The sequence below is a fragment of the Acanthochromis polyacanthus genome, chromosome 17 (genome assembly GCF_021347895.1).
Source record: "Acanthochromis polyacanthus isolate Apoly-LR-REF ecotype Palm Island chromosome 17, KAUST_Apoly_ChrSc, whole genome shotgun sequence".
Lineage (NCBI taxonomy): Eukaryota > Metazoa > Chordata > Actinopteri > Pomacentridae > Acanthochromis > Acanthochromis polyacanthus.
This window is the reverse complement of record NC_067129.1, coordinates 32,015,209-32,042,813: the sequence shown is the minus strand read 5'-3', so window position 1 is coordinate 32,042,813 and position 27,605 is coordinate 32,015,209. Positions and strand designations below refer to the sequence as shown.

At 39.6% G+C, this 27,605-nt stretch overlaps 3 protein-coding genes and 1 long non-coding RNA gene across 4 annotated transcripts in view; 1 reads left to right on the top strand and 3 right to left on the bottom strand.

The window, feature by feature from the left end:
* LOC110972118 (GTPase IMAP family member 8-like) overlaps positions 1–27,605 on the bottom strand; it is a 323,852-nt gene that overhangs the window by 197,904 nt on the left and 98,343 nt on the right. The window lies entirely within an intron of this gene.
* Positions 1–27,605, bottom strand: part of LOC110972346 (uncharacterized) — a 185,039-nt gene that overhangs the window by 91,744 nt on the left and 65,690 nt on the right. The window contains exon 2 of the mRNA XM_051937136.1: positions 9,191–9,316. Within this exon, the coding sequence (XP_051793096.1) occupies positions 9,191–9,316 (126 nt within the window). The remainder of the gene's footprint in view (positions 1–9,190; positions 9,317–27,605) is intronic.
* The window catches only part of LOC127530457 (uncharacterized), a 105,189-nt gene that overhangs the window by 49,027 nt on the left and 28,557 nt on the right, over positions 1–27,605 (bottom strand). The window lies entirely within an intron of this gene.
* Positions 368–26,275, top strand: LOC127530458 (uncharacterized). The gene is made up of 4 exons (XR_007937027.1): positions 368–555; positions 9,344–9,535; positions 23,498–23,733; positions 23,836–26,275. It is a non-coding gene; the product is annotated as an uncharacterized LOC127530458 (long non-coding RNA).

The following is a 27,605-nucleotide window of genomic DNA, read 5'->3' as shown; positions in this document are numbered from 1 at the left end:
ACTTTTCTCACATGTTTAAGCTTTCCCAAAGAACGTGATTTATAGACGTGATATAATAGTAATAGTAGTAATGATAACAGTAATAATAATAATGATAAAAATAATAGTAATAATAGCAGTAATAATAGTAATAATAATAATAATTGATATAGTAGTAATAGTAGTAGTAATACTAATAATGATAATGATAATAGTAATAGTAGTAGTAACAATAATAGTAATAATAATAGTAGGGTAATATAATAGTAGTAATAATAATAATAATAGAAGTAATAGTATTAATAATAATAATAATAATAGCTACCAGTAACTGTAATTGTACTAGAGGCTCTTATTCTGAAGGGACATTCCTCTGCTGACACAGGAAGTAACGGCAGCACCGCAACAAGCCGTCCTGGAGAGAGAGAGAGAGCGTAGCCGCAGCAAAAACACTTTCCTTACCTGTTCGATTTTTGTTGTTACCTGTTGGACAATACTGAGATCTGTCTGTTTCCAGATGTGTTGTAAGTGTGTGTTTTTTTGTCCTGACACTCGCTGTTAAGTCAATGAAAAAACGTGAGTATCGTTTCATGTTGTCATTGCTTGCATGTAGCATGTGTGCTCGTACTGATACACTTATTCTGGGCCCTGTTTGGCCAGCAGAGGGCAGTATCGGTCAGAGTAATTCAGGCGAATATGGATGTGGACACATTTTGGGTGTTTAATGATGAATACGCAGGAGGAAGCGGTGTATAGATTTAAGTTTATGGTTTATTTGTATGTGCATATGTTATTAGGTGAATTGATGTTTTTATTGTTATTTTCATTATTTCAGAACTGTATACACCCGTGTGCCAGATTAAAACGTCACCATATTGAAGACGCTGGTCTCCTCCTTTCATGTCCTGACCGACATCCATTTTGGATACTGTATCAACCTAAAAGAATCAGCTAAAGATCCTTTACCTCCCTTTCAGTAATATAAAAAATAATAAACAATAATCATACAATATTATAGGAATATAATGATAATTAAATGAATAGCAATAACAGTAATACAGTAGTAGTACAATAATACAAAAATAATAATTGTACTCCAATGCAATGTAAAGCTGCAAATGTAAATTTCTATTTCTATCTATCTATCTATCTATCTATCTAGCTATCTATCTATCTATCTATCTATCTATCTATCTATCTATCATGTCTGGCTTTTGTTACAAGCAAACCCCGTCAAAATTGCTTGAGTATTGAGCGATTTATGACAACTTTAATTGTATAAGCAAATCATTCCTCTATGGAAGTAATGCATTGTAGGAGCGAGTGGCCCCGATCCAAGATGGCGGCGCTGTAGGCACGCCGCTGGAGTGGGCGGCCGCAGTCAATGAGGCGTCTATGTATATATGTCTATGGTTGCTGTAACCATGATGTGAACATTGTCTGCTACCTGCTGCTGGCCATCACATGATTTTGATCCTACTACAAATTGACCGTGATTTATCAGCTGGAAATCATACAAGGAACAAATGGTTAACCCTTTAAGCTTCAGTCAATTCCAGCCATTTTCAGTACAAAAAATCGCTAATATTCTGTTTTTAAATTTAAAAAATGACAAAAAATACAGGGAATATTGGACGCGCATCGCGAGGTGCATTTCCTTGAAAACGACCGATTCGTGGATTTTATACCGACTTCAGGACATGTTTTGGACAAAATAGTTTACTGGCTTGTGTCATCTGGATGTAAAAGGTTGGATTATGGCCGTTTTTTGGGGAATCTTTTTTTCTGTGTGTAATAATAAACCCGGAAATGTGAGTCGCACTGTGTATGTTGAAGCCGTGTACAGAGAACGGATGGATGGATATTCGTTTTTGTCGGACAAATGTGTTTTTCTCACCCGCTGTGGTAATCGCATCTGAAAGTGGTTTATACTGGCGGATTCATGAGAATCTAAGCTTTCCATCGGCGTATAGTGTTTGTATAATCGCGTTTGCAGCCGTCGGACATTCTTGAAATTCCTATGCAAATTAGTAGGTGTACCGCCGGCGGTACACTTGAGGGGCACTGAAGCGCAAAGGGTTAAACTGTGGGGTGTTTCTGACAGAGCCCTAGAGATAGTAAGTGTTGCGACACTCATGCTCTCGCAGCGGGGCGGTCACGTGGTTCATGTAAGCCTGAATAGTTCCAAACAGGCAGCGCTGTCATTTCCTTCTATGGGACTGAGAGCGGCGATTTCACGGTAAAAAAGGAATAAAATCACACCTCCAAGTACTTGTTTGATTATTAATTCATTGGAGTATGTATGTAAATGTCAGTTTTACATTTTGAGCCGTAAGGTGACATATTAAAGACACTTTTGGGGTTTTGGAGTGAATGTTTCACATTCGTGTTAGCATGGAAAATCGACTTTTACACAGAAATGTAAGATGATTGAAGATGTTAATTTTTGCCCAGCTGGATTATTGTATTTCCAGACAATGTCTATATTTCTCTGATTCACTTACCCGTAGTCTGGGAGTTATTGAAAAGCAGAATAACAACAGTCCATTCAGCAGATAGTGTCCAGCCACTTCTGATGAGGCAGGAGTTGACTCACTATAACCATTTTAAGACATGCACAAAATATATATTCAAGAATAACAACTCATTATGCTTTGATGAATGAAATAGTATGTTTTATTGACAATGGGAGAAACAATGAGGGTCTTCGTGTCTTCAGTGAGGGTTCTCGGGATACTGGAGGATAGATAGATACGACAGATATTAATAAATATATTTGTTAAATACTTACAAGTATAAGTTTATGCATTATAAAGGGTCTCATATAAAGGACGTAGTCTTGACAATTAAAAAGAGGTAGCGATGTAGCTAGGTAGCTTTCAAAGAAGAGCTAACAAGCACAAGGCAATGCCTGAAAGTCGGTTATCTGCCAGTATTCACAAATACAGATAAATGTATGCACCACAAAGGGCTTCTGATATAATATAAAGACGTTAAAATTAAAAAGAGGTAGCGACTCATCAACAATTAATCCGTCAATATATCCCTGGAGATAGGGTTGCAAAGGGGCGGAAAATTTCCAGTAAATTTCCGGTAAATTTCCAGAAACTTTCCATGGGAAGTTAAGCTGGGGAATTTTGGAAATATTCCTTTCCTTCAATATTAGCTTGTGTGAAATGCTTCCACACATCAGATGGCAAATGTGGCATTTTTCTGTAGAATAAAAAACAAAAAAGCTGGTAAACACACTAAAGCAATGGCATGAACAGAAATATAGTTGGCTAAACAACTGGAATGTCTTCAAAATATTTGACAATTGATGTATAAATTCTTGTATGGTTACAGAAAACCGTCTTGCAGGAGTAAGAAGAAACAGCATCAAATTTGAGCTAGCTACCACCATAATTAGCTAGCCTCTTATACGGTCAATGAAATGAAAAATAGCTTTAATTTAGCACCTAACTTACCAGCTAGTTAGCTACTGTATTAATACATTTTTATTTAATATTTGCAAGTTAACAGGGCTTGGGTAAATATATTTACCCCATGATATTATCAAAACTTACTTGACTTTATATAGTCTGCAGGCTCAAATGTGTGGCTTCAATAGTCTTGTGCTTTGAGCTCAAAAGTGTGGCCTCCAGGCTTCAAGAAATCACCTGTGCATGTGATGGAGGAATGCACAGTGCATGGAGGGGGCGTGGCCTCAATAGCCCTGCAGTAAGCAGTGTGCTGTGTGCATGTGATTGAGGAGCGTACTTGCATTAAATCTGGTTGTTTTAGCCAAGACTATGCTACAATATAGTCCCCCCAACTATATTTAAGTTCCCTGTTAAGGGCCAACCTTCAATTTAGTAAATTTCTTATTTATTCCCGTTTATTCCCATATATTCCCGTTAATTCCCATGGAAAGTTTCCAACTTTGAAAATTCCTGGAATTTTGCAACCCTACCTGGAGATAACTTCACAGCTAACAGCAGAGTCGAGCGAAAAAAAATAGCAGAAATTCGGTCGTCTACCAAGATAAAAAATATATATAATTACGCTGCGCAAATACAAATAAAGCTCAGCATGTGCATCATAAAGAGCCTCTGATAAAATATAGGCAGTTGACAATTCAAAAGGCATTTCATCAGCTTACCACCACATATACTCAACAACCTGTAGTGCAAATGAACGGTGGCTATCACTGTCGAAGCGGTGCTTGGAACTAAACAAGCCTCCACAACCCGGAAGTAGACCGGAAGAAAGCGTACAACGGCACCCTATGGGAGTGTCGCAACTCTTACTATCTCTAGGGCTCTGGTTTCTGAGTCCCATCAATTCCTGCCAACCGCTACATATTTTAGCCACGCCATGCAGCAACCCCAGCCAGACACCTTAAGTTCAGCAGTCAACCTTATGTGAACACAAATTCACCTTTCTGTCCTTCCCTAAATTCTTCACTGTAACACCTTGTAACCGCTAGGTGCTTATAAGTTTAAACACATCCTCTACTAGACAGCAACAGCGTGGAACCGTTTTCTGTCATCTTTATGTGAATTTTCGGACTTTTCCACAGCGTCTTCGTCATGTCAAGAAACTGCTTCTTAGACAACACTTCCTGTGCCGCTAGGATGGTGACAAAATAAAAGGCTGCAACATTAAAATACGTCTTCAAAATTAAAGCATTGAGGGAATGGTTATTTTAACATTAGCTTGCCAAAAGTGATGAACTGATCAACACACCTTCATAAGTAATTTACACGCAGTTTCATATCCATACATAACATGCACATGTATAACACATGCCTGTGCTCAGCACAAGGTCATTTTTTATTACAGATTTCATCTGTTGTAAATAATCAGGCATGTTATTTGGTCGTGGATCCGCGAAAATTCGCGTATGGAGGTATCAATTTTGAGACCCAACGTGAATCGCCCAAATTCGATGAGAAAAAAATATGGGGTGTAAGGGGTATAGGGTTGGATTGCACGAAGTTGTCAACAGTGCGCTGGCAAAAGCACGAGTTGGAAATAACGATTGGAGAGCATTATCGAAAGTTAGATGTAGCTGGGAAAGCGAGGTGCATGGTGTGCGACGAGACGAAATACAGCGACAGAGGATGCCAAGCGCTGATAGACCACATGAAAACGAAAAATCATGCCAGGAAATTGTACGAAAAGCGCTCTAACCACCAAATGTCCAGCAATTTTTTCACCTGGCGGAGGGAAGAGACGCGACAACAAGACCAAACATACGGGATCAGTAGTGTGTACTTGCAACCATAGACATAATAAAGAGTAGACGCTGCTCGGGCTGCTGCGCAGCGAGAAATACGGCCGCCCTCTTGGTCCGATCACCCGCTCCACTCAGCGCTGTTTGACAGCGCATTTAATCCATCTTAACTCTGAATATTAAACTGATTTTCACGCGTTTTTTTATTTTTTGCTGCAAATGTCATACATGTAGCTATGATACAGGACAAATGGTTCAGCGTATTTTAATATTCATAGCGGGATTAACAGTAATAGAATATTCTGATATTAAGCTCGACTGTAGACAGGTATTTTGCAAACACTGTAAACACACACACACTAATATATGTTAGAGAAGCAGATAATGGCAGTAAAGTCAATTATTTTAATAATTTGAAGAGACAATATGTGATTATGCTATATACACATATATAAACAAAATACTGACTAATGAACACATATTTCTATATAAAACAATAAATAGAAGTTATATATCAGAGAAAATGAATACATATAAATCATAGATGGAGTATTAATATAATCAGTATATCAGAGAAATTTATTATATAAATCACATATAGACTATCAATATAATTCATACATATATAATAAAAAAGATATATCAGAAAATGATAATATAGATATATATATATTGTTTGATATAGAAATGTGTTCATTAGTCAGTATTTTGTTTATATATGTGTATATAGCGTAATAATATATTGTCTCTTCAAATTATTAAAATAATCGACTTTACTGCCATTATCTGCTTCTCTAACATATATTAGTGTGTGTGTGTTTACAGTGTTTGCAAAATACCTGTCTACAGTCGAGCTTAATATCAGAATATTCTATTACCTATTATTATTATTATTATCTATTATTCCCGCTATAAATATTAAAATACGCTGAACCATTTGTCCTGTATCATAGCTACATGTATGACGTTTGCAGCAAAAAAAATAAAAATAAAAAACGCGTGAAAATCAGTTTAATATTCAGAGTTAAGATGGATTAAATGTGCTGTCAAACAGCGCTGAGTGGAGCGGCTGACCGGACCAAGATGGCGGCCCCACCGCTCGTCAGCCCCAATGGACAGTAGCGGTTGATGCGGCGTCTACTCTTTATTATGTCTATGCTTGCAACAACCCTGTGGCATTGCCCCACAAGTTCCTCAACAGAAGAGGCTCACTCCCATGGTCGATCGGAAAGCACACATAGTGATGACTTCATGTGGCTCATTCAAATTTGAATCCAGTATAAATATTTGGTTTCATCACATTAACATGACTTTGTGCTGTTTTTGGGGGGTGCCTAGAAGGTCCCATACAGACATTTTTTTAAGCCTTCATGTTTAAAGAATTCTAGGTGTCAGAGTTCACCAGAATGCACCGTTTCAGCCTTTAAATTTCAAAGGTTTCTTGCATTGGAGGGGGGCGGGGCCCCCTCCCAAACCCTCCCCCCGGCTCGGTCGCTCCGCTCACTTGCTTCCAAGGATTCACTTATTTGGTAATTTCCCAATGACATGCCTGAATAATACATTAACTCAGCATCCTTGGTGGAGTACTGCGCTCTCTGAGTGCTTTTCTAGTTTCAATTTGCAGACCATGAAGAGAAGTCAAGACATCTCTTCTTACTTCAAGAAGAAAATTAGCACAGGAGGCGAGAGAGAGCCAACGGTCGAGCAGCAGAGGCATAGTGATGAGGAGGAAGGAAGGGAGCAAATTAACTCAAAATGTTAACTGTACTCTTATTAGTCTATACACATTAGATCATTAGTAACATTAAATATAACATAAGACGAGTTTATCAATAGGTGCTTCTTCCAGTCTTTCTTTTCTGCTAGCCTACATACTACAGTATTTTTTTTTTTTAAAAAAGGACAGTAATAATAGTACTAGTAAAATACCAAGTAAAATAAAATTCCTGAAATTATGACTTTTCAGTTTTGTTGTGCCACCCCACGATTTTAAGTTTTAAATTTTGGGGTGGCTGTGGCTTAGGTGGTAGAGCGGGTCGTCCAATGATCGAAGGGTCGGCGGTTTGATTCCCGCTCTCGCCTAGTCATGTGATGTTGTGTCCTTGGGCAAGACACTTAACCCACCTTGCCTCCAGTGCTCTTCACTGGTGTAAGAATGCGTGTGAATGTTGGTGGTGGTCGGAGGGGCCGTAGGCGCGGATTGGCAGCCACGCTTCCGTCCGCCCCAGAGTGTGAATGTGTGAGTGTACGGTTGAATTGAAGCAATTGTTGTGTAAGCGCTTTGAGTACTCTAATGAGTAGTAAAGCGCTATATAAGAGCAAGTCCATTCATAAGTGGCCCCACCTGGCCACCCCTATGAAAAAATTCTGCAGGCGCCACTGAAAGCAGCAGGGAGACAGTAGCAGTAAGGACAGAGACACATGGACATCCAGGGAGAGAGAAGCAGAAGAAGACAACAGCACTAAAAGAGGAACAAAGCAGCAGGGAGACAGTAGCAGTAAGGATAGAGACACTTTCCTCCACTCCTTCATTCACACACCCTTGTTTTCTCTCTCATACACATACATTCATTCACACACTCTCACTCTCTGTGTCTCTGTCTCTGTCTCGAGCTCTGTCTCTCTCTACACATTGCTGTGATTGATATTATTGATATTATTATTGTATTATTACAATATTGTGTTATTATTATTTTTATTATTATTTATTGTTCAGTTACAGTTACATTTATAGATAAAATGGGACTTATTGACTCACTCACACAAATACTCTGTCACGCTGCTTAACTATTTAAAAAAATAAATATTTCGCATTTTGGCATACAACAGGATGGAATCTGAATCGTATTTCTCACATTTTAAAAGGTCCTTGTTAAAAGTAAGGATTTGAAGGGTGTTCTGAAAGGCGTTGCTAAATAAAATGTATTATCATTATTATTATTATTATTATTATTATTATTATTATTATTACCTCCGCCAGGAGGTTATGTAATCACTGGACTTTGTTTGTCTGTCCGTCTGTGTGTGTGTGTGTGTGTCTGTCTGTTTGTCTGTTAACAGCATAACTCATAAAGTCATGGACGGATTTTCACCAAATTTTTACAGGATGTCCGGAAGAGCAAGAGTAAGAATCGATTAGATTTTGGAGGTGATCCAGATCACCGTCTGGATCCAGGAATTTTTTGAAGGTCGAAGGACAATTGAGAGATGGATCCAGACGGTGATCCGGATCACCTCCAAAATCTAATCGATTGTTACTTTTGCTCTTCCGGACATCCTGTAAAAATTTTGGTGAAAATCCGTCCATGACTTTATGAGTTATGCTGTTAACAGACAGACAGACAGACACACACACACAGACACAGACGGACAGACAAACAAACAGACACACGGCATGACGGAGGTATGCGCTCTCCGAGTGCTTTTCTAGTTATTAAATAAAATAGTTAAAATAGAACTGTTTAATTGAGCATTTTTACCTCAAAATGCACCAGAATGCAGGAAAATGACTCAATTTTTTCCGCTATCACTGACACAGAAATTTGTGGCTCATTGTGGCTCATTGTTATTCTTATGAGTGAGCCACAGTGGCTCTTCATTTCAAATTCCTAGTGCAAGCAGGACCACATCCATCTTCTAGCTAGACATAGGTGCCCCAAACACAACAGTTCATCAGGTTCCTGAGACTGAAAAACACATTCCAATGACATGGGCAAAATTAGTCACACATGTAGTTCAGGTTCCATTTGTGGTCAGGTGACACCCACAAGGAATCATATCAGAGCAGACACTACATATAACAAGCAACTCAAATCAGATACCAGAACAAACAAAACAAATTCCATTCTACTAACTTATTAAGGAATGCATCTCTCAGATCAGATACTACACATGTATAGAAGATCAGTACTTCTGTGATATAAACATTATTTAAAGTATACAGAATTGTTTGTTCAGCTCTGTATAATAGAATTGATTTTCCAGAGTTCCTACCTGCTGGCTGTAGGCCTCCAGTACGTCCTTCAGGTTGAAGGTGAAGCGGTATGAACCCAGCCTGGACTTCTCTGAGAAGGCTGGAGAGCTGGTAAACTTATAGAGGAAGCTGGGATGCATGGCGACCTCATCCTCTGTGAATTTCTGCTGCAGGAGCCTCGTCTCAGCTGACTTCACCTCCTCATGGCCCACAGCCAGACTCCACCACGACAGGACACCTTTGTATGGATCCTTGAAGCCTTCATCCATCCTGATGCCCCTCAACCCTCGTCGATCGGTGTCGTGTTTCAGACGAGTCACATGGAACTCCGGCTTTGGAGAGTTTGGGATGTTTTCTTTGTTGAGGTACCTGTTTCTCAAATGTTGAGCTTTGTGCTTCAAATCATTCAGGTTTAAGTGCCGACTGAGGATATAATGTTCAGGTAGTCCTCTCCTGTTTGTCCGTGTCTTCATTAGCATGTTTAGATGAGGATGTTGATCAAAAGACAAATATAAAGTCTCTGCTGTGAGGAACATGTAGTGATGCTCTGCTGCTGCGGGGAGGAGAGTTTTATCTCCACCAGCCCAAAGGTAATTCAAACCACACCCAGTACATGAAATTTCCGGAAGTTCAGGCTCTTCTGGAAACAGAAATGAAACTAAAAGTGAACACACACACAACAGATGGTTCTGAATCTGTACAAAGTGGGATTCTTCTAAACACTTTAATCCAATAAAGATGTTGCAGATTTCACAGTACAACACGTTTATGTTTTGGTCATGTTTGGTCATTTTCTATAGCTTTGTAGTGATTTGTTGTTATTTTGTGTCTCATTTTGTTTTTATTTGTGGTTGTTTAACCCTCAAGCAACCAAGCTATTTTAGCGACTAAAATGACCGACTGGGGTCATTTATGACCCCACTATATTTTACACAGGAATACGTCTACTTTAGTGCCTCTTTTGTGCTTTCTTACCTATTCCACTCCACTGCATTTAAGATGGCTATTCTAAAATATCCTTCAGTAATTATTCATGGATTTTAATCATTTTTGACTCAGAGCTAAAGTAAAACCATATGAACAATATGACGCACTGTAAGAACGCAATAACATTTATTTAGACACGCTTTGTCTGCCACTTCTTTTAAAACTTTATTCCTTTTGTTTCCTCAATAGTAAATCAAAAGCACATAAAAACAAAATCTACACAAACATCTTTTCTGTATGTGTGCAATGTAACATGCAGAGAAGTGTCTGTGGCTCAGGTAGTAGAGCGGTTCGTCTAGTGATCAAAGGGCCGGCGGTTCGATTCCCGCTCTCCTCAGGTGCTGTTGTGTCCTTGAGCAGGAAGAATGCTGCCACTTACACTGGTGTATGAATGTGTGAAATGTTGGTGGTGGTTGGAGGGGTTGTAGGTGTCAGTCTACCCCAGGGCAGCTGTGGCTTAAAATGTAGGTCTGCCAGCTATAGTACACTGAAATATAGCGATTAGAGGTAGAAATAAATAAATAAAACTAAGGCCTACAATAGTGAAAAACCTATACATCTTGACAAGTTTCCATTATCCTTGTCACACCAGTTGGCCGATCCCTACAAAAAACTATGAGCAGCTGTAGGACAAGTAGATTGACAAATTCATGGTAGGAAACACTTTTTCGGATAAAGGATATAAAAACGACAAATATAATTATACGGCTGGGGTCATAAATGACCCCACTCGGTCGCTTGAGGGTTAATGTCTCTTTGTGGTCATTTTGTGTTTCTTTGTAGTTATTCGGTGTCTCATTGTTGTTATTTTCACTGTTATTTTCAACCATCTCATTGATTTACAGTTTGCAATAGTAATAAAATATTGATCCCAACATCAGTAAGACATTATTTTGAAGTGTGGACATATTTCCATTTTCAGACCTTATATTTGTACTAGAATGTCCAATGTCAGAGAACTGGAATTACAGGGCAATCTATAGCTTGTACAGTTCAACAACCGTGTCTTTTATTGTTATTTTGTGTCTCTTCATAGTTATTTTGTGTCTCTTTGTAGTTATTTTGATTTCCTTGCAGTTATTTTCAATACTTGATAAGGATGAAGCTGGTATCAAACCTGAAACTTTACTTCTTGAAGGCACAAACTGAGTCACTGCAACCACCAGAAACTCAGCATGTTTGATCGTTTTCTGGGTTCTCCACATAAATCTTTCTGCTGTTAAGGTGAATTATCACTAGAAGGCAACAGAGAGAACTTACACTAAGCAAAACAACAAAGTGCATGAATACTGCCATTCTTCTCCCATAACCTTGTGTTGTGTGAGATTTTGCGCGCTGCCTGAATAACACAGCTGGGCCCACGCCTGTTTCAGTCGCACTTTGAAGACATCACTGATGGTCTACTTTCTTTGAAAGACTGTCAACGAGTCTCCCAGTTCAGAGAAACTGTGAGTAGTTCTCAGAATTAGCATCTGTTAATGCTAGCACATGCTAACCTGAACATGCTAACATTACCTAGCAACCAGAAATTGTCTTAATTCATTCTTTGCACTTTTGTAAACCACAAACAACCAAGTGGTGATAGACTAGAAATCCATTGGGGGTTCTCTGTGCAGGTTTGAATCCTGTCAACAATGTGGGACTGTTTTGAAATGCAGCAAGTCATGAAGTAGGTCACGAGCAATGACCACAAACCCAGAGCACACCCATAGGAAAAATGTGTTGCTCATCTGTTGTTCAATCTCATCTCCTGAGCTAAATTTGAGCTTCTCATATTTGTATTATTCTGTGATCATTTTTTTCTGAATTACTTCTCCTAAGGGTCCCTTCGGAGCAAGAGATAAGCTAAAATGAGATCAGACATCACTGAGACTGAGGAGGTTGAGTTGAGAAAACCATTTGAGCAATACTTGAGAAGTGGGATAAACAGATAAGAACTCATATTTGTATGCCCCTGATCTCAATTATGTCTTGGTTAATATTAAGGAGAATAATATGAGATGAATCTGAGAATTTTATGAGACAAATCTGAGAAGTATGAGCCTTAAAAGAGATCTTGTTATTATGTGTCCAATGTCTCTTTCATGTCTTGATTATTTCTCTTAAATGTCTTACTGAAGCTATATATGAAATAATATGAGCCATATTTGAGAAATATGAGAACAAATTGAGAATGTCATTCAAAGATGATCTTTTGTAAATAAAATTAACTGTAAAAACAACACTCAAAATTGAAAACTTTTAACATTTTTATTTGGGTAACACCTTTAGTACAGTATAATTGTGTATCTGTACACTATGTATTTGGGTAGCAGCATAACACTTCTTTAAAAGAATTAAGACAAAATACAAAAAAAACAAAACATAAAAATAAACAAAATACAAATAAATTAAATACAGAAATAAAAAAAACAAAAAAGAAGTCAGGTGTAATTTGTAATCCTCAAAACCTAATCACAGACAAACCCAAATAAAAGTATCCCCCCAAAAAACCTTCAAAATCCTCAAAGCACAGAGATGAAGAATTACATTTTTGGGGCATATTTTTTTGGTCAGTAGTTACGATAGATTGTTGGGAAAAATTAGGCAGTTACAAAAACAAAAAAACTTGACGTCTTCTCAGGGGGTGACTAAATTTTCTTTTTTGGTGAACTATTCTTTTAAGTTAAACAGAAATACATTTGCATAATTCGAACAATGGTTTTCACACCCAGAGGTCCGTTTAGAATGGTGTGTAAGCCCTGTCTATGGAACTTGAGTAATCACAATGTGAACTGTGGTGCATTCTATGAAGCAATCCAACCAACATACAGAAAATGAAAACTTCATGATTTAAAAAAAAAAAAAGACCATTCTGACCAGCACTTCTGAGGTACATGGAACAACCACACTTGGGTTTGTATCAAGCACATCAAACTATGTGAAAAAGAATCTCAGAGTCAACTTGGCAGGTACTGTCTTAAAATCTCTGGTCCATGAAAATGAAAAAGAATAAAGAAAGGGTGAGACAGAAAGCAGTCCACATACCATAGGCTACAGCAGTGGCCTACTCCTGAGAACCTGCTCTGGCCCTACATTTGTTGACAAAGGCTTTCTTGAGCTTGGCTTCCTCAATTTGTTCCCAACCAGGTAGAGTAGCACATCTCAGGACGTAAGCTGCAAGACAAGAGCATTAAAACCTGGCATAAGTAATTTTACAAAAAGACTTAACACCTATACCATACACAATTGCACTGCAGGTTAAAAGGACATAACACAGTGAGATACCCATTTCAGTTCAAAGAACTGCACATTAGCTAGAAATTTTTTGGGCCAATCATTAACAGAACTGTAAAAAACAGTCTGTTATCCTGATTGAGTATAATCATTATCCTCACTAGCACAGCTTAAACACTTAGGGCCCTGTATTCCCCACAGGATTTTAGGAGACCATCCGAGTACCATGCAGTTAACTGTATACGTTCACATTCACACATGCACGCAAAAAACATGGGCGCATTTACAAGTCACCCTGGGGAGAAAACACGAGAGAGACTGCAAGAGGAGGAGCTGACAGAGATGAAAGATAGGAATGCTGCGAAGTAAAACACAATGATGTCTTTTTTTGAAATGAGAGACTATGGTGGGCCCAAACGAGACTGTGGCAATTGCCAAAGACGTGTTAATTACAGTGGGTTGCAAAAGTATTCATGACCAAACTCAATTTCTCAGCACAGAACAAAGGAAAAGTGTGCTTCACCTGTTTGCATGACAGCAAATAGCACAAACACAACAATCCATCACTGTTTTTTTTCATAAGCACTCTTCACTATAGACAGATTGCACAAGTCTGTATTTCATTGCTGTAATAGTAATTACACCCTTGCACCGAAGTTGTTATTTTGAGTCGAAAATGATTGCACACCATAAACTATTGCATCACAATGTCACAAGCCTGCATTTAGTCACCTGTGACTCATTTAGGCTTGATTACTCAATATAAATTGTGCCCAATAGTCACCTGTCCACAGTCATCCCATGCTTGTCAGCAGACAGCAGTCATGAAGTCCAAGGAGCTGTCAGAAGACCTCAGAAAGAAAGTTCTAGAGAAGCACAGAGATGGACAAAGCTATGCAGCCATTGCAAGTTCACTGTGTGCTAAAAAGTACTGTTGCGTCACTGGTCCAGAAGTGGAAGTGCCATGGTACCACTGTGAACCTCCAAAGAACAGGGCATCCCTCCAAGATCACGGCAAAAGGCAAGAGGAAGCTTCTCAGGGAAGCCAGAGCAAACCCTTCCATAACTCTAGAAGACCTGAAGAAGTCTCTCCAGGTTGCTGGGACTAATGTACACAAGTCCACAATATCCTGCACTTTACACAAGGGAGGTCTCTATGGGCGTGTTGCAAAGAAGCCATACCTGAAGAAACAACATCTCAAGGCTCGTCTGCAGTATGCTACCACACATCTGAAAGACACTCCAGCAATGTGGGAAAGAGTGATCTGGTCAGATGAAACGAAAATGGAACTTTTTGGCCTGAACACCAAGAAGTATGTTTGGGGCAAAGCCAACATAGCTGATGATCCGGCTCATACCATCCCTACCGTGAAACGTGGAGGTGGGAACATAATGCTATGGGGCTGTTTCTCTTCCTCTGGTCCTGGTGAGCTTGTCTGTGTACAAGGGACTACGGAAATACATTGACATCCTGGAGAAGAACCTCTTCAAGTCTGCAAAAAGCCTGAACCTTGGGAGGAGGTTCACCTTTCAGCAGGATAATGATCCAAAACATACAGCTGGAGCAGGGCCGTGCAGAGACAGGGCAGGTGCTCAAAGTTCAAAGGGGGGCACATGGAGCACAAATTTGAAACACCATAAACACCATACAGAAACATACCTACAATATACCTGGGTGAATTGTAGCAGCAGATATTCTTAAAGAATGAAACATAAAATCACAACATACGACACACCTGTGTCATTCTTACCTTTTGTGCTCTTTGTGATCCAGCTGGTGAGTGATCCGATGCCTTTCGCAGCCTCACACAGCTCCTTTTGTTTTTCTTTCGACGACCTCTCATTACGAGGCATCTCTGCAAATTGAAATATGATTGATAAACCACAATCTGATACACACACACACACACACACACACACTTCATACCTTTTCAAGACATACACTGTATAACCATAGATTTACTCCATGGTGTTGATTCATAATCTGCCCTTTATTATTCATAGTGCTAATAATAAAGCATAAAAAAATATTTAATGATATAGAAATCATGTATTTAAACTGATTTGTGCTTTTATTGAATTTGACTATCCGCTTTGGGCAAGACAGTAAGGTTATAAAAGCTATATATTTTATATTTATGGATATCATATATATTAATTTTGTGTGTGTGTGTGTGTGTGTGTGTATATATATATACACACACACACACACACACACACACAGACATTCATATGGGAGACGCCAGCGTGTCGTCATTTGCTATGGTCACGTGGTACAAGACTGCGACTGGTTGGCAAGAACCGGCAGTAACATAAAGGCTTGCTACGAGAACGGTATCGGGTTTGAAACAAATACGTAAAGTTATCGCTTTTCATGAATGAAATTGCACATGTATTTACCACAATGGTAATAGCGTGTGTAGTTGTTGGTTGTACGAAGCGTTTTGAGAAGGGATCAGGCTTGAAATTTCACCGAATACCGATTTCAGGAGAGAGAAGATGGCGGTGGCTTCAGCCATCAACAGGAAAAACTGTACCCCAGTAAGCAGCAGAGATCGTGTTTGTGGCTCCCACTTTTCTTCAGGTAAACTATTCAACAGTTTACCATGTTTAGTATGTCCAACTTTGAGCTTATTTACCAAAAGATATTGATTTAGTGTCGCATCCTTCACATGAAGCGATCTCTCCACTTTCGGTTTGGTTCAGTGTTGTCATGTGTTACCGATCGCTTTTCAGGCGATGAAAGTATACTAAAGTCGAATGAAGCATATTCAATAACATCTCCTTAAGCCAGCAGCCTCCTATTTGTAACCATATTTGTTTCTGTATGCGTCTAGCGATCGTTTTTTAGAATTGTCCTATTTTCGATCACCAATGCTGTGGGTCTGTAACTGTTACATAGAAGCCATACTGCAGACAAAAAATACAGCAACTTCTTGGCGTTTCTTTGATATCTTGTTGAAGATTCTGTTAATCTAATATAATTATGAATTAAAAATAATATGTCTTCTGTTAAGATATATTATTTTTAATTCATAATTATATATTTTTGGGTGGGTGAACTGCCCAGCGGTGTCAATCAATTAAAAATAAATGTCGGTGAAGGAAATGTCTGGCCACAATGAAGGATCGTCAACCCACCCAGTCTTCAAATTGTAGGGCTCTGGCAAGGTTTTACTGTTTCCCTGATATCTCAGCTTACTCACGTATATTTGTCGGGCCTCAGGTGATAAGGATTGAGCATAATCGGACAATTTCACGGAAGGATAGTTCGCATTGTTATCATCAGCCATTGTTCCTCTGGTTCCTCTTGCCAACCAGCACGGTAATCACGTGACTTCGTGACGTCACTGTTTGTAAACACTGGCGTCTCCCATACAAATGTTCTAAACAAATACTGATATGTTGAAATGAGAGGTTGAGAAAATCACAATTCAAATTCTTCTAATTCTAATTGTTACTGTTGTTGTATTTATATTGCAATACAATAATTTCCAGTCCAAAATTAAGTGAATATACATGTACATGGCATAGTTTCAGTGAAATAACATAACCTCTGCCTCATTGCCTCTAGAAACACAGGAAACACACTGCAGCTCACTGACAGTAAAATAATACATCTCTCTGATGCACTTTGCCCATGACAAAAGAAACATACAGAAACAAAAAGAAGTCTGGCACACTTTATCCTCTCAGCACGCTGTGTGGTTAACTAGCGATGTTTAACTAACTACAACTGATGACAGGTGTGTTAAGAGTCAGACACACACACACAGGATGCTCACTTTACTTCGTCAGTCATCTTGCAAGAAAACACCGTGCGCAAACGAGTACCGCTGCAAAACATACTGACCGGACCATCAGTTGTCCTTCCTTGAGTCTTCCCTTTCAAGATTAGCAGCACCAGACCATTGGTTGTCCTCCTTCGGGTCTTTCGTTTCTAAATTAGCGGCGCTAACGGTGAGCTTCGGGGCACGTCAGGGCACGTCAGGGCCGTGACTGACGTCTACCTGGATCATGTGACCGACTGAGGGTAGACCTGAATTATTTTTTTGTTTGTTTGAGTTATTTATTATTTTGGACCGCACAGATTTTCTCACACACACACACACACACACACACACACACACACACACACACACACACACACACACACACACACACACACACTTAAAAAAAAAAAACTTTGACAAAAGGGCACTTTGGGCATCAGGTGCAAAAGGGGCAGGTGCTTCAGCCCCCCCAGCCCCCCCCTTGCACGTGCCAGAGCTGGAGTGACACAAGAATGGCTCAGGAAGAAGAAAGTGAAGGTTCTAGACTGGCCAAGTCAAAGCCTGGACATCAACCCAACAGAAAACCTGTGGTGGGATCTGAATATTGCCGTCCACTGGAGATCACCTGACTCAGCTGGAGCGGTATTGCAAAGAGAAGTGGGTCGAACTGTCCAAACAACATTGCGCAAAACTCACTGCTGGCTATCCAAAGCGATTGGAAGCTGTTATTGCTGCCAAAGAAGCTGCAACCAAGTACTGACTATGACTTGATGTGAATACTTTTGCAACAATGAAATACAGACTTGTGCAATCTATTATAGTAAAGAGTGCTTTTGAACAAAAACAGAGATGGATTGCTGTGTTTGTGCTATTTGCTGTCATGCAAACAGGTGAAACTAACTTTTCCTTTGCTCTGTGCCGAGAAATTGAGTTTTGGTCATGGGTATGAATACTTTTGCAACCCACTGTAATGGGAAACACTGGACCCTAATTTTGAAGAAACTTACTTAGAATTCCATCGACTTCTTTCCGGTCAAGGATCCGCTTTCCTTCCTGTCCTCGGGGGTTGTCCCAGGGCGACCAAAGGGGACTGCATTTTGACACTCTTCAACAGTGAAGAAATGTTCAAAAAGTGCATGAAACAGACGCATGCAATGTGGTTTTGACGCTTGATTCATGGCAGCAAGGCGAAACGATGAGAACACACCACTCCCAGGAAAGAGCTCCTGCTGGCCCGATGGGGATGATGGGTTGTCACGATGTTTTTCTCCAATGAGGTCACAGAGTCTGAAGCTCTCTGACCTGATCTGGATCTGAAAGGGAGAAAAAGTACAAAAATACAACAATAAGAAAGTACCAGGATACTCTTTAAAATGGTTAAAAAATTCAGTGGCAGGCAAGTTCATTTTTGAACAGATTAAACACATGCGTACACAACATTGCAAAGGCCTTCTTCAGGGCAAATAAAAAACAATATACCACGAGAAGAAAAAAGGATATATAAAAATATATGTATGTACACACATACATACTCTCCTGATCAAAATATGTTTATTCATGCATATGTGTATAAACACTCCTGATAAAAATTTTAAGAAATTCTATGATCACAGATTGGATACAAAAGTTATCCTAATGCTGTTTTTTTTTTGGTTTTGAACTTTGCCAAATCAGATATTGATCAAAAGTTTTGATCATCGGGGGCCCGGGCAATTATGTAACAGTTATGACAAGCCTACCCATTGGGTGGTGAGCCAGAGGTGTTGCGGCCTGTTGCATGTTTCCCGTCAGGTGATGGATTCAGTGATGGGATTTTCTCACCATGTTCAGACTGTGGGCTCCTATCTATTATAATAGTGTCAGACCCTGATGATGAATCTGATGTCTCATCGCCTTTCAACATGCTTAAGGAGGACTCCGGTTGAAATGGGTGGCCTGTAGGTGGCTTAGCCTGATTTTCTTCTGAAATATATTCAACAGTGGCCTTGTAAAATTTCCCATCTGACCACTTTGCCAAAACAGGATCTCCTGTTCTAAGATTTTGCAGCTGCACAGGAGCCTCATCTCTTTCTAAAATGTCAGATGCTGTAAAGATTTTGCCATTGTAACCATCCTCCCACCTGACAAATACAAAACACCCTGAAAGAGAGAGAAAGAGAGAGAGAATGTCTAAAAATTTCTGTAAGGGCATAATAATTTTAGACTGACATTTTCAGACCTGCATTTGGCCCATAATGCGAAAATCATTACCCTCCATCTCTATTTGCAACATAGCATACACAACAGAAACTATAAGTTAACATTAATATCTCAACACTTACCGGATTTCTCATTCAGGGGAGGAGAGCTCTGTAGGTTCTTCAATTTCTTGGTGGGAAACCATACCCTCTCTTTTGCTGGCATTTTGCCTCTGTCCATCCTGAAAATAAAAAAAATGGATCTTTAAGTATAATATAAATAGACACCATTTTAACCCAATGCAATTGTTTTAAGGCAATAGTTGGATCAAAATGAGCAAAAACCCAATCAAATAATCTTCCTAATTGATTGGTAGTTTCATAAGCTGTAAACCTACCAATATTAAAATAATAAAAATAACTTAAGACTGTGAACCTTAGCGTGTCTATTCTTGGGCAAGCTTTTGTGTAAAAAAAGAAAAAGATCTGCAGCTACCATAGAGGGGGACTCCGGTCAGCCAAGGAGAGTTTAAACTGAATCAAACTGTGAACTTAAATTTTTAATCAGAAATAAAATCAAATCATCGTTTCTCTCACATACAAAAATTTAACAATTGAATAAACGGTCAATAAATGTAATCATTATGTCAATCAGAGATTTCACAAGTGCACTGTACATCAGCGGTTCTCAATTGTTTCCATTTCAAGGACCCCAGTTTGATATGCATTGTAGAGTTAGTTTGAAAATGTTTTTGTACCTGAGACCTACATGAAAGCCTAAATAGTTGTGGGCATTTATTGAGAACAGTTGATTACGACCTCACAAATCTCCTGAGAACTTTCATATCTGGCTTTTTCCCAAACCAGGACTACACCGTAACATCTTGTTCCTCATTTTACAACATAGACTAACTCTTCACCTAAAACACATCTTAATATTTTTTGGAAAATACTAAAATAAAAATTAGATGGAGACAAAGTGTTGACTGCACAGCTTAGCCATTATCTACCACTTTTTCTTATTGCAGCTAGCCAACCATACCATTTTTCATGTAGACATAACGAACATAGACGCCTCATTAGGTGGTGGAGCTTGATGCAGTGTCACCGCCATATTGGATGGGTCTCTTCACTCCAGTTCAGCACCAGAAACAAGTGGAGTAAACACATTTATGCCCATATTCTGCACAGCCCAAGGTTATAGTAAACTGCACAGCACTTAAAGATTCTTCTCCCTTTCATGAAAAACTAAATATAACTGTTGTTGTTATTATTATTTTCATATCTTTGGTTTCCTATATAAGCATGTTGCCACCGTTATTAATTTTACTACGATTAATATGATAATAATTATCATTATTACAAAATGTGTTACGTTGGCATTGTCAATTACTTATTCACGAACATATACATTTTTCTATTTTTAGCTTTGTTTTTACTTCTTTTATAGTTATTACTCCTTCTGACTGTCTAATATTTGCTGGCTTTTATTACCTCCGCCAGGAGGTTATGTAATCACCGGAGTTTGTCTGTCTGTCCGTCTGTGTGTGTGTGTGTGTCTGTCTGTTTGTCTGTTAACAGCATAACTCAAAAAGTCAGGGACGGATTTTCACCAAATTTTTACAGGAGGTCCGGAAGAGCAAGAGTAAGAATCGATTAGATTTTGGAGGTGATCCGAATCACCGTCTGGATCCAGGAATTTTTTTGAAGGTCGAAGGACAATTGAAAGATGGCCGCTAGGCCATCTCTCAATTGTACAGACAGAGGTCGCTGCAACAATCCCGGGCGCCGGCCGAATCCCCCCGCGGCAGGTTCGGCCTTCCCGGGCGAGTCGGGACCGACGAAATGAAGCGGCGGCGACGCGTGCGGTACCGTCACACGCACGCGCAACGGTACCGTCACGTGCGTGCGGCAGCGCCGCGTGCGTCGCAGCAACGATCCCGGGCGACGGCCGAATCCACCGCGGCCGCTTCGGGCTGCCCGGGCGAGTCGGGACCGACGAAACGAAGCGGCGGCGACGTGTACGGTACCGTCACACGCGCGTGCAACGGTACGTGCAGGCGGCGGCGCCGCGTGTAAAACACTGTGCTGTTACACTGTACATGCATGTTATGCTTTCTGTACAAACTGTTGAAACTCAATACAATCCGTCCATGACTTTTTGGGTTATGCTGTTAACAGACAGACAGACAGATGGCCTGGCGGAGGTCTACGCTCTTCAAGTGCTTTTCTAGTTATTACTGTTATTATCATTTTATGGTCATACAAGCCTTGTTAACGTTTCCTTTCACCACCATTAACATCAGCTATCTCTGTGATAATAATGCAACTGTAAATATCACCAATCAAATTGCTAGCACACTCACATGACCACAAATTTTGTTGTTCACATGTCGTTTGTCGGTCCGTTTCACTGTACCGTTTCATTGCACAATAAAAGAGCATGATACAAAGTATTTCAGCATGAACATTTGTATTTTCAAAATCTAACAGGGTCCTGTATCATAAGTACATCTCTGTCGTTTGTAACAAACTACACTGTGAGAAAGTCGGGGGGAAATCCAGGGAGTTCTGATAATTATAGTTGGGCATAACACACCATCCTCAGTGGAAATAAATGCACTGGGGCCACATGGGAGACCCTTCGAAGATGGCGGCTGATTGCTGCGTCAGCTTCAATAGGCAGTGCCCCGCCAGTCGGCAAGCCCTCTTAATAATTATGAATGATTTTTCAGAGGTCTGAATAAAAAACGGGCTGGAGTTACTATACCTACAGCAGTATTTTCAAACATTTTCAAAGTCTTAATTAATATGCATTGTGAAAGCTCATTTTGAGGATTTACTCAAAGACACTCTAAATAAGTTGATGAGCAGACGCCATTTCTGGACCAATTCGTTGTCCATTAGCTAAATATGTGATGGACGACGGTCATAAATTACTTTATTCTGCACTTTACAACGTTATGTAGTTCACCAACTAATGTAGCTTGGGACTCTTACCTCTCCAACTATCGCCGTGCAGCAGCAGCGGCCTGCAGTGCGTACACCTTCTATGGCAAGCCGTTTTAACATTTAATGCCTAGATTGCACTATCCGGAACTAAGACTGCGGATATCCACAACTCCATTCTGATTAGGCGTTAATGAATTTTGGATATCCGGAATTTCCATTAAAGATATCCATAGCGTAATTTTGACTATCCGAAAGGACAGATAGAGATATCTAAATCTCAGTTTCGCCTAGTCGAAACTGAATTAGGGATATCTCTAATGACGTAACTGAAACGTCATGAAACGCGTCACATATCCTAAATGAAAATTACAGATATCCGTAATTCAGTTTCCACTAGGCGAAATGTAAGTAAAAGATATCTTAAATGTCACTATGACTCGTTGGAATGACGTTGCCCTATTTTAGATATCCAGAAATGCGTAACTTCCCAACCCCGCCAGAAAAAACAGGAAGCTTATGGCAAATGAAGCTGTTCCATGGCGGTAGTACTGAACAAGATTGTACAAAAATGCCATGGAGTAGAACGAGCCCTCAGTCAGGGGATTTGCGGGGAGAGAGAGCGTCGTGCTGTCCAAAGCTGTCAAAGTAATGTGGAACGAATTGAACATTTGCTGTCGCCGGACACAGAAAATGCGCTTAAAGCCTGCTTAGATGAGCTAAGAACGCTCATTTACACGGATGTACCGGCAGTGGGAAACCGAGGTTTCTCTGTGAGGCGCATTCGATCAGGTAAATCCTTTTATAATCTTGTTCATATATGAGGAAAAAATGCGCGCGCGTGTGTGTGCATTGGGGGTGTCTTTTATTGCATGTCACTGTTTTATTGCACGTCAAATGTCGTGGACAGCAAGAGCACATTAAATAAATATTGTTTTTTCATCCGATAATTAACAGATAATAATAAACATTGAATCAATTCATTAAACATTAATAAATAAACATTGAATCAATATTGCAATACACTGAACCCACATTGATTCATGATCTCTGGTTGATTACACGTGGTTGACCAGGTGATGATACCAATGATAACATGGTTAAGATAATAATAAACAATTAATATTATTATTCAAAATAGTTTCAGTAACTGCTCGCTGTCTGGACATTCATGTGGAAAATCACATCAAAATAATTCTCATTTTCCTCTTTTTTTGTCTTGCAGGGAGAAGAGGCCGCCCAGAAATTGAGATAGAAAGAGAGCAGATTGAATTTCTGCTGAAACAAGGGCATATAATTGCTAAATGTGCAGAACTACTGGGATGCTCCGCATCATATCTTTACAAAAAATCCAAGATCATGGGTATACCTGCCACAAGTATGCGGTCTGCAATAAATGACACAGAGCTTGAACATCAAGTGAGGCAACTTCAGTGCCAGTATTCTAACTCTGGAAATGAGGTATTTGGCGGTCTTCATGCCATGGGTTGTAATTAATTAAAATTTATATGACATTTGTTGGCCGGTTTTGTAAATTCATCTCTTTTGAAAAATTTCTTTCAGATGATAAGAGACCTGTTGCGCACACAGGGTGTGTTCGTTACACGGTCCAGGGTGCGTGAGACATTAGCTCGGGTAAATCCTGCTGCTGCTGCAAGAAGATGGAGCCAGACAGTTGCAAGGCGTGTTTATCATGTACCATACCCCATCAGTCTATGGCACATTGATGGGAACATGCGTCTCATAAGGTTATTATTACCAGACCTGTCATACTTTTTTATAATTGGAAAAGATTTTCAACAAGTGTTACTCAAATAACTCAATAATATAATCTTTTTCAAGTATTTTTTTTGTATCTGTCACGAATAGGACAGGTGTGAACCCATGCAGCAGGCAGACAGACAGGCAGGTGATTTGAAGAAAACAAGGTTTAATTAATTAAACTGAAATAAACACGCAAAATGCAGAAGCACAGGAACAAACAGAAAGGTAATGAAAACTAAACTAAAAGCGACGAACCAAATCGGCCGTGGTGAGAATTAAATAAGATACAGAACCAAGGGCGGACCCGAAGGCCAAGGAAAAACTAAACATAAATCAAAACTAACCTAAGAGGTAACTCACAAAAAGTCCAGCCATCGGGAGACGGAGTCGGAGGGGGGCAGAGACTGAGAAGCAGACGGGGGATTGGGTGCAAACGGAGCAGAGGTAATTACAGGCGAGTCAGACACAAACATCCAGGAAGTGGGAGATGCATAGCGGAGAATAGTCCAAACGGAACAGACAGAGTCCAAGCAGGATGGCTGACAGAGGAGCGCGTTCATGAGCGGGGAGAGTAGTCCAATGCTGCAGCGCTGAACAGAGTCTAGAGCCAGGCTTTAAGCAGCGCTGATTAAAGATTGCTGCTGGCTGCACACACCGCGCAGCCGCTCGTCATGAAATTAACGAGCCGGCTCATTGCATCAAGAAGGGTGTGACAGTATCTTTTTTAGGTGGGGCTTTGTGACTCATGGTGCTATTGATGGATACTCCCGTCTGATCATGTACCTTAATTGCAGCACGGACAACCGTGCCACAACAGTGCTTTCACATTTTTTGAAAGCAACATGCCTCTACAGTCTACCATCAAGAGTCCGATCTGACCATGGTGGTGAAAACATCCATGTGGCTTTATTCATGCATCTTGTTCAAGGACTTGAACACAGAGGTGTAATAACTGGGGAATCAGTGCACAATCAGAGAATTGAGTGCCTTTGGCGTGATGTATTTTTGCATGTATTGCAGCACTTTTACCTTTTGTTCTACGCCTTCGAGGACTTAGACATCCTTAACCCAGATAATGATGTCCACAGACAAGCACTACAGATTGTTTATCATCCTGAGATTCAAAACAGACTAGAGCACTTTAGACGTGCCTGGAACCTCCATCCACTGCGAACAGAAAATAATCGCACACCAAATCAGCTCTGGACAGAGGGCATGCTTACAAACATTGCGACAGAAAGCACGGCTGTCAACAATGTTTTTGGGGAAAATCCCTACAGCGAACAAAACATTGACACCATTCTAGAGCAGAATGGAATTCAAACACTGCCTGCTCTTGATGAGGAAGAGTTCCCAGCTGTAAATGTAGAACCACCTCAACTCATCCTCACTCAGCAACAACAGAGAAATGTGCAGAATGCAATTCAAGACATTTCTGATCCAAAGACAAAATATCAGTCTTGCTGTGCTGAGATTATCAGTATTTTGCAAATGTAAGTACACTCCAATTCCAAGCTCAAAGCTAAAGTGTATTGTTTGTATCCATTTCATTCCATATTCATTGCTAAAATATGTTTGGTGTGCAGCTAAAGCTGATGAATGAAAAGTATGCTGGCTTTGAGATTGGCAGTCAACCAGCTTTGGGAGTAGTTTTAAGCATTTGAGGTCAACAGTATTTTTTCATTGTTGTTTTGTCATGTGATTCGTCTCCTTGAACTGTGTTACAGGTGGTTGGGTGTGTTGTCGAAATGTATGGCTAACAAACTATTTGTACTGTTTCTAAATTTACTTACTGTTTGTATTTACTAACTTTTGGCGACTTGAGGGCTGATGTTGATCTGATGATGAGAAGGCAGTGCAGGTTTAAGCTCTGAGTAACAACAGCTGCAGTTGTCTGTAAATTCTGTTGCTATTACCAAGCTGTTTCTTGATTGTTTTTGTATGCACACAAAAACATATAGGCCTACATGAATGAATTCACCAACATATTTGATAACAGATTTCATACACAAAGAGCCAGGAATTAAAGAAATCAGTATTTTCTGAAACCGCATTCTGTTACTACACCACATACATTTACTGTTTTCAATAAAAAGCACTTTTTTGTCTGCAATTTCACGTCATAATTCTGGTGACAGTGGAGCATGGTCCAGAGTTGGATGCTTGTGGCTGAGGTGTGAACAGTTGGGGGGAGCTGCATTGAAGAGGTACACACAATAAAATGTGTTCTGAAACACTATTTGTTTTTTTTTATTTTGCACTTTGAATGTTTGGAACAGGAGAGGAACATTACAACATTTTAATGCAGCGAACATTTTGCCATAATTATTTGTGTGTGTGGTAAAACCATACAAAAATAAATTGCTTAGATCTTAAAATACATACAAACTTAAAATAAATAATGAATCACAAGTAAATGAACGACAATTACACACAAACAGCTAAACACTGAGTTAACTGAAAAACCTTTAAAAATATTGAATAACATTCATTAAACTGATGCTCAGTTTTACAGAATTCAACAGAATTCATTTTTTTTGCCTTTAAAGGCTAATTTATTCTCAATTAATTGGTTTTTAACTCTTTAAACAAGAGCTAGGAGATTACTGTGCAGAATATTTAGATAGGTTGTCTTTAACACTTTAACCAGGCTGTCAAAGGAACACAGTGGCATTAAATTGTTTTGCCGCCTCACTGACATCTCTGCAACAACATCCAGTTGTGCCAGTCACAATCCAATTCAGTCCAGCCAGTCCATCCAATTTGCCATTCGGCATGCTGCCCTTTCTTTTTATGAATATGTCTATTAGTTTTAGAGTAAACTTAGTAAACTTACTTAACGTAAACCATCTAAAAACAAGGCATGCAATTCTGTCTTTCCCGAACCTATAACTTCTAGCTTAAAGACAGCATACCATAGAAAAGCTTCTAAAACATCAATATAGCTCAAATAAAGATGTGCTTCAGTTACATTTTACAGAAGGCACACATTTTGCAAGTCCAAAGCTTGGAGCTTGCAAAACTCCCTCTGTCATGTATTGTCTGAAGTCCTCATAGGAAGAGTGAAAAGGCAGGCGGAGAACAAGACTGCATGTGTTTGCTTCTAGAAACACTCTATTGCCCTCATGAAGGAACTGAATCTGTGGCTGGTGTGGAAATCCCAGTGGAGGCACCGTTGAGGCTCCAGACGTAAACTCCAATACATTCTCAAGGGTGAGTGGACTGCATTCTCCTTCTGTAACACAAGAAAGTGCTGAAAAAAGTCCTATTAACATATCAACGCTGTCTAATACCTACAGCTATGAATGGCAAACACAATAATTCAAATGAGAGGAGTAAAAAAAATGCCCCATATTTATTTTAATTTGAAACACTACTTTGTTGTTGCACTTTTTTTATTCTACCAAAACAGCTTGGCAAGTATGTAAGCTATGTAGACACTGTCAGATGCTATTACTAGTCTGACTTTCATTAGCCTTCAAAATTAACACCACTAATTGTAATTATAAAGTCCATCATTTTATATCTTTTACAATATACGTATAGTATACCTTCAACGTCAATCAACC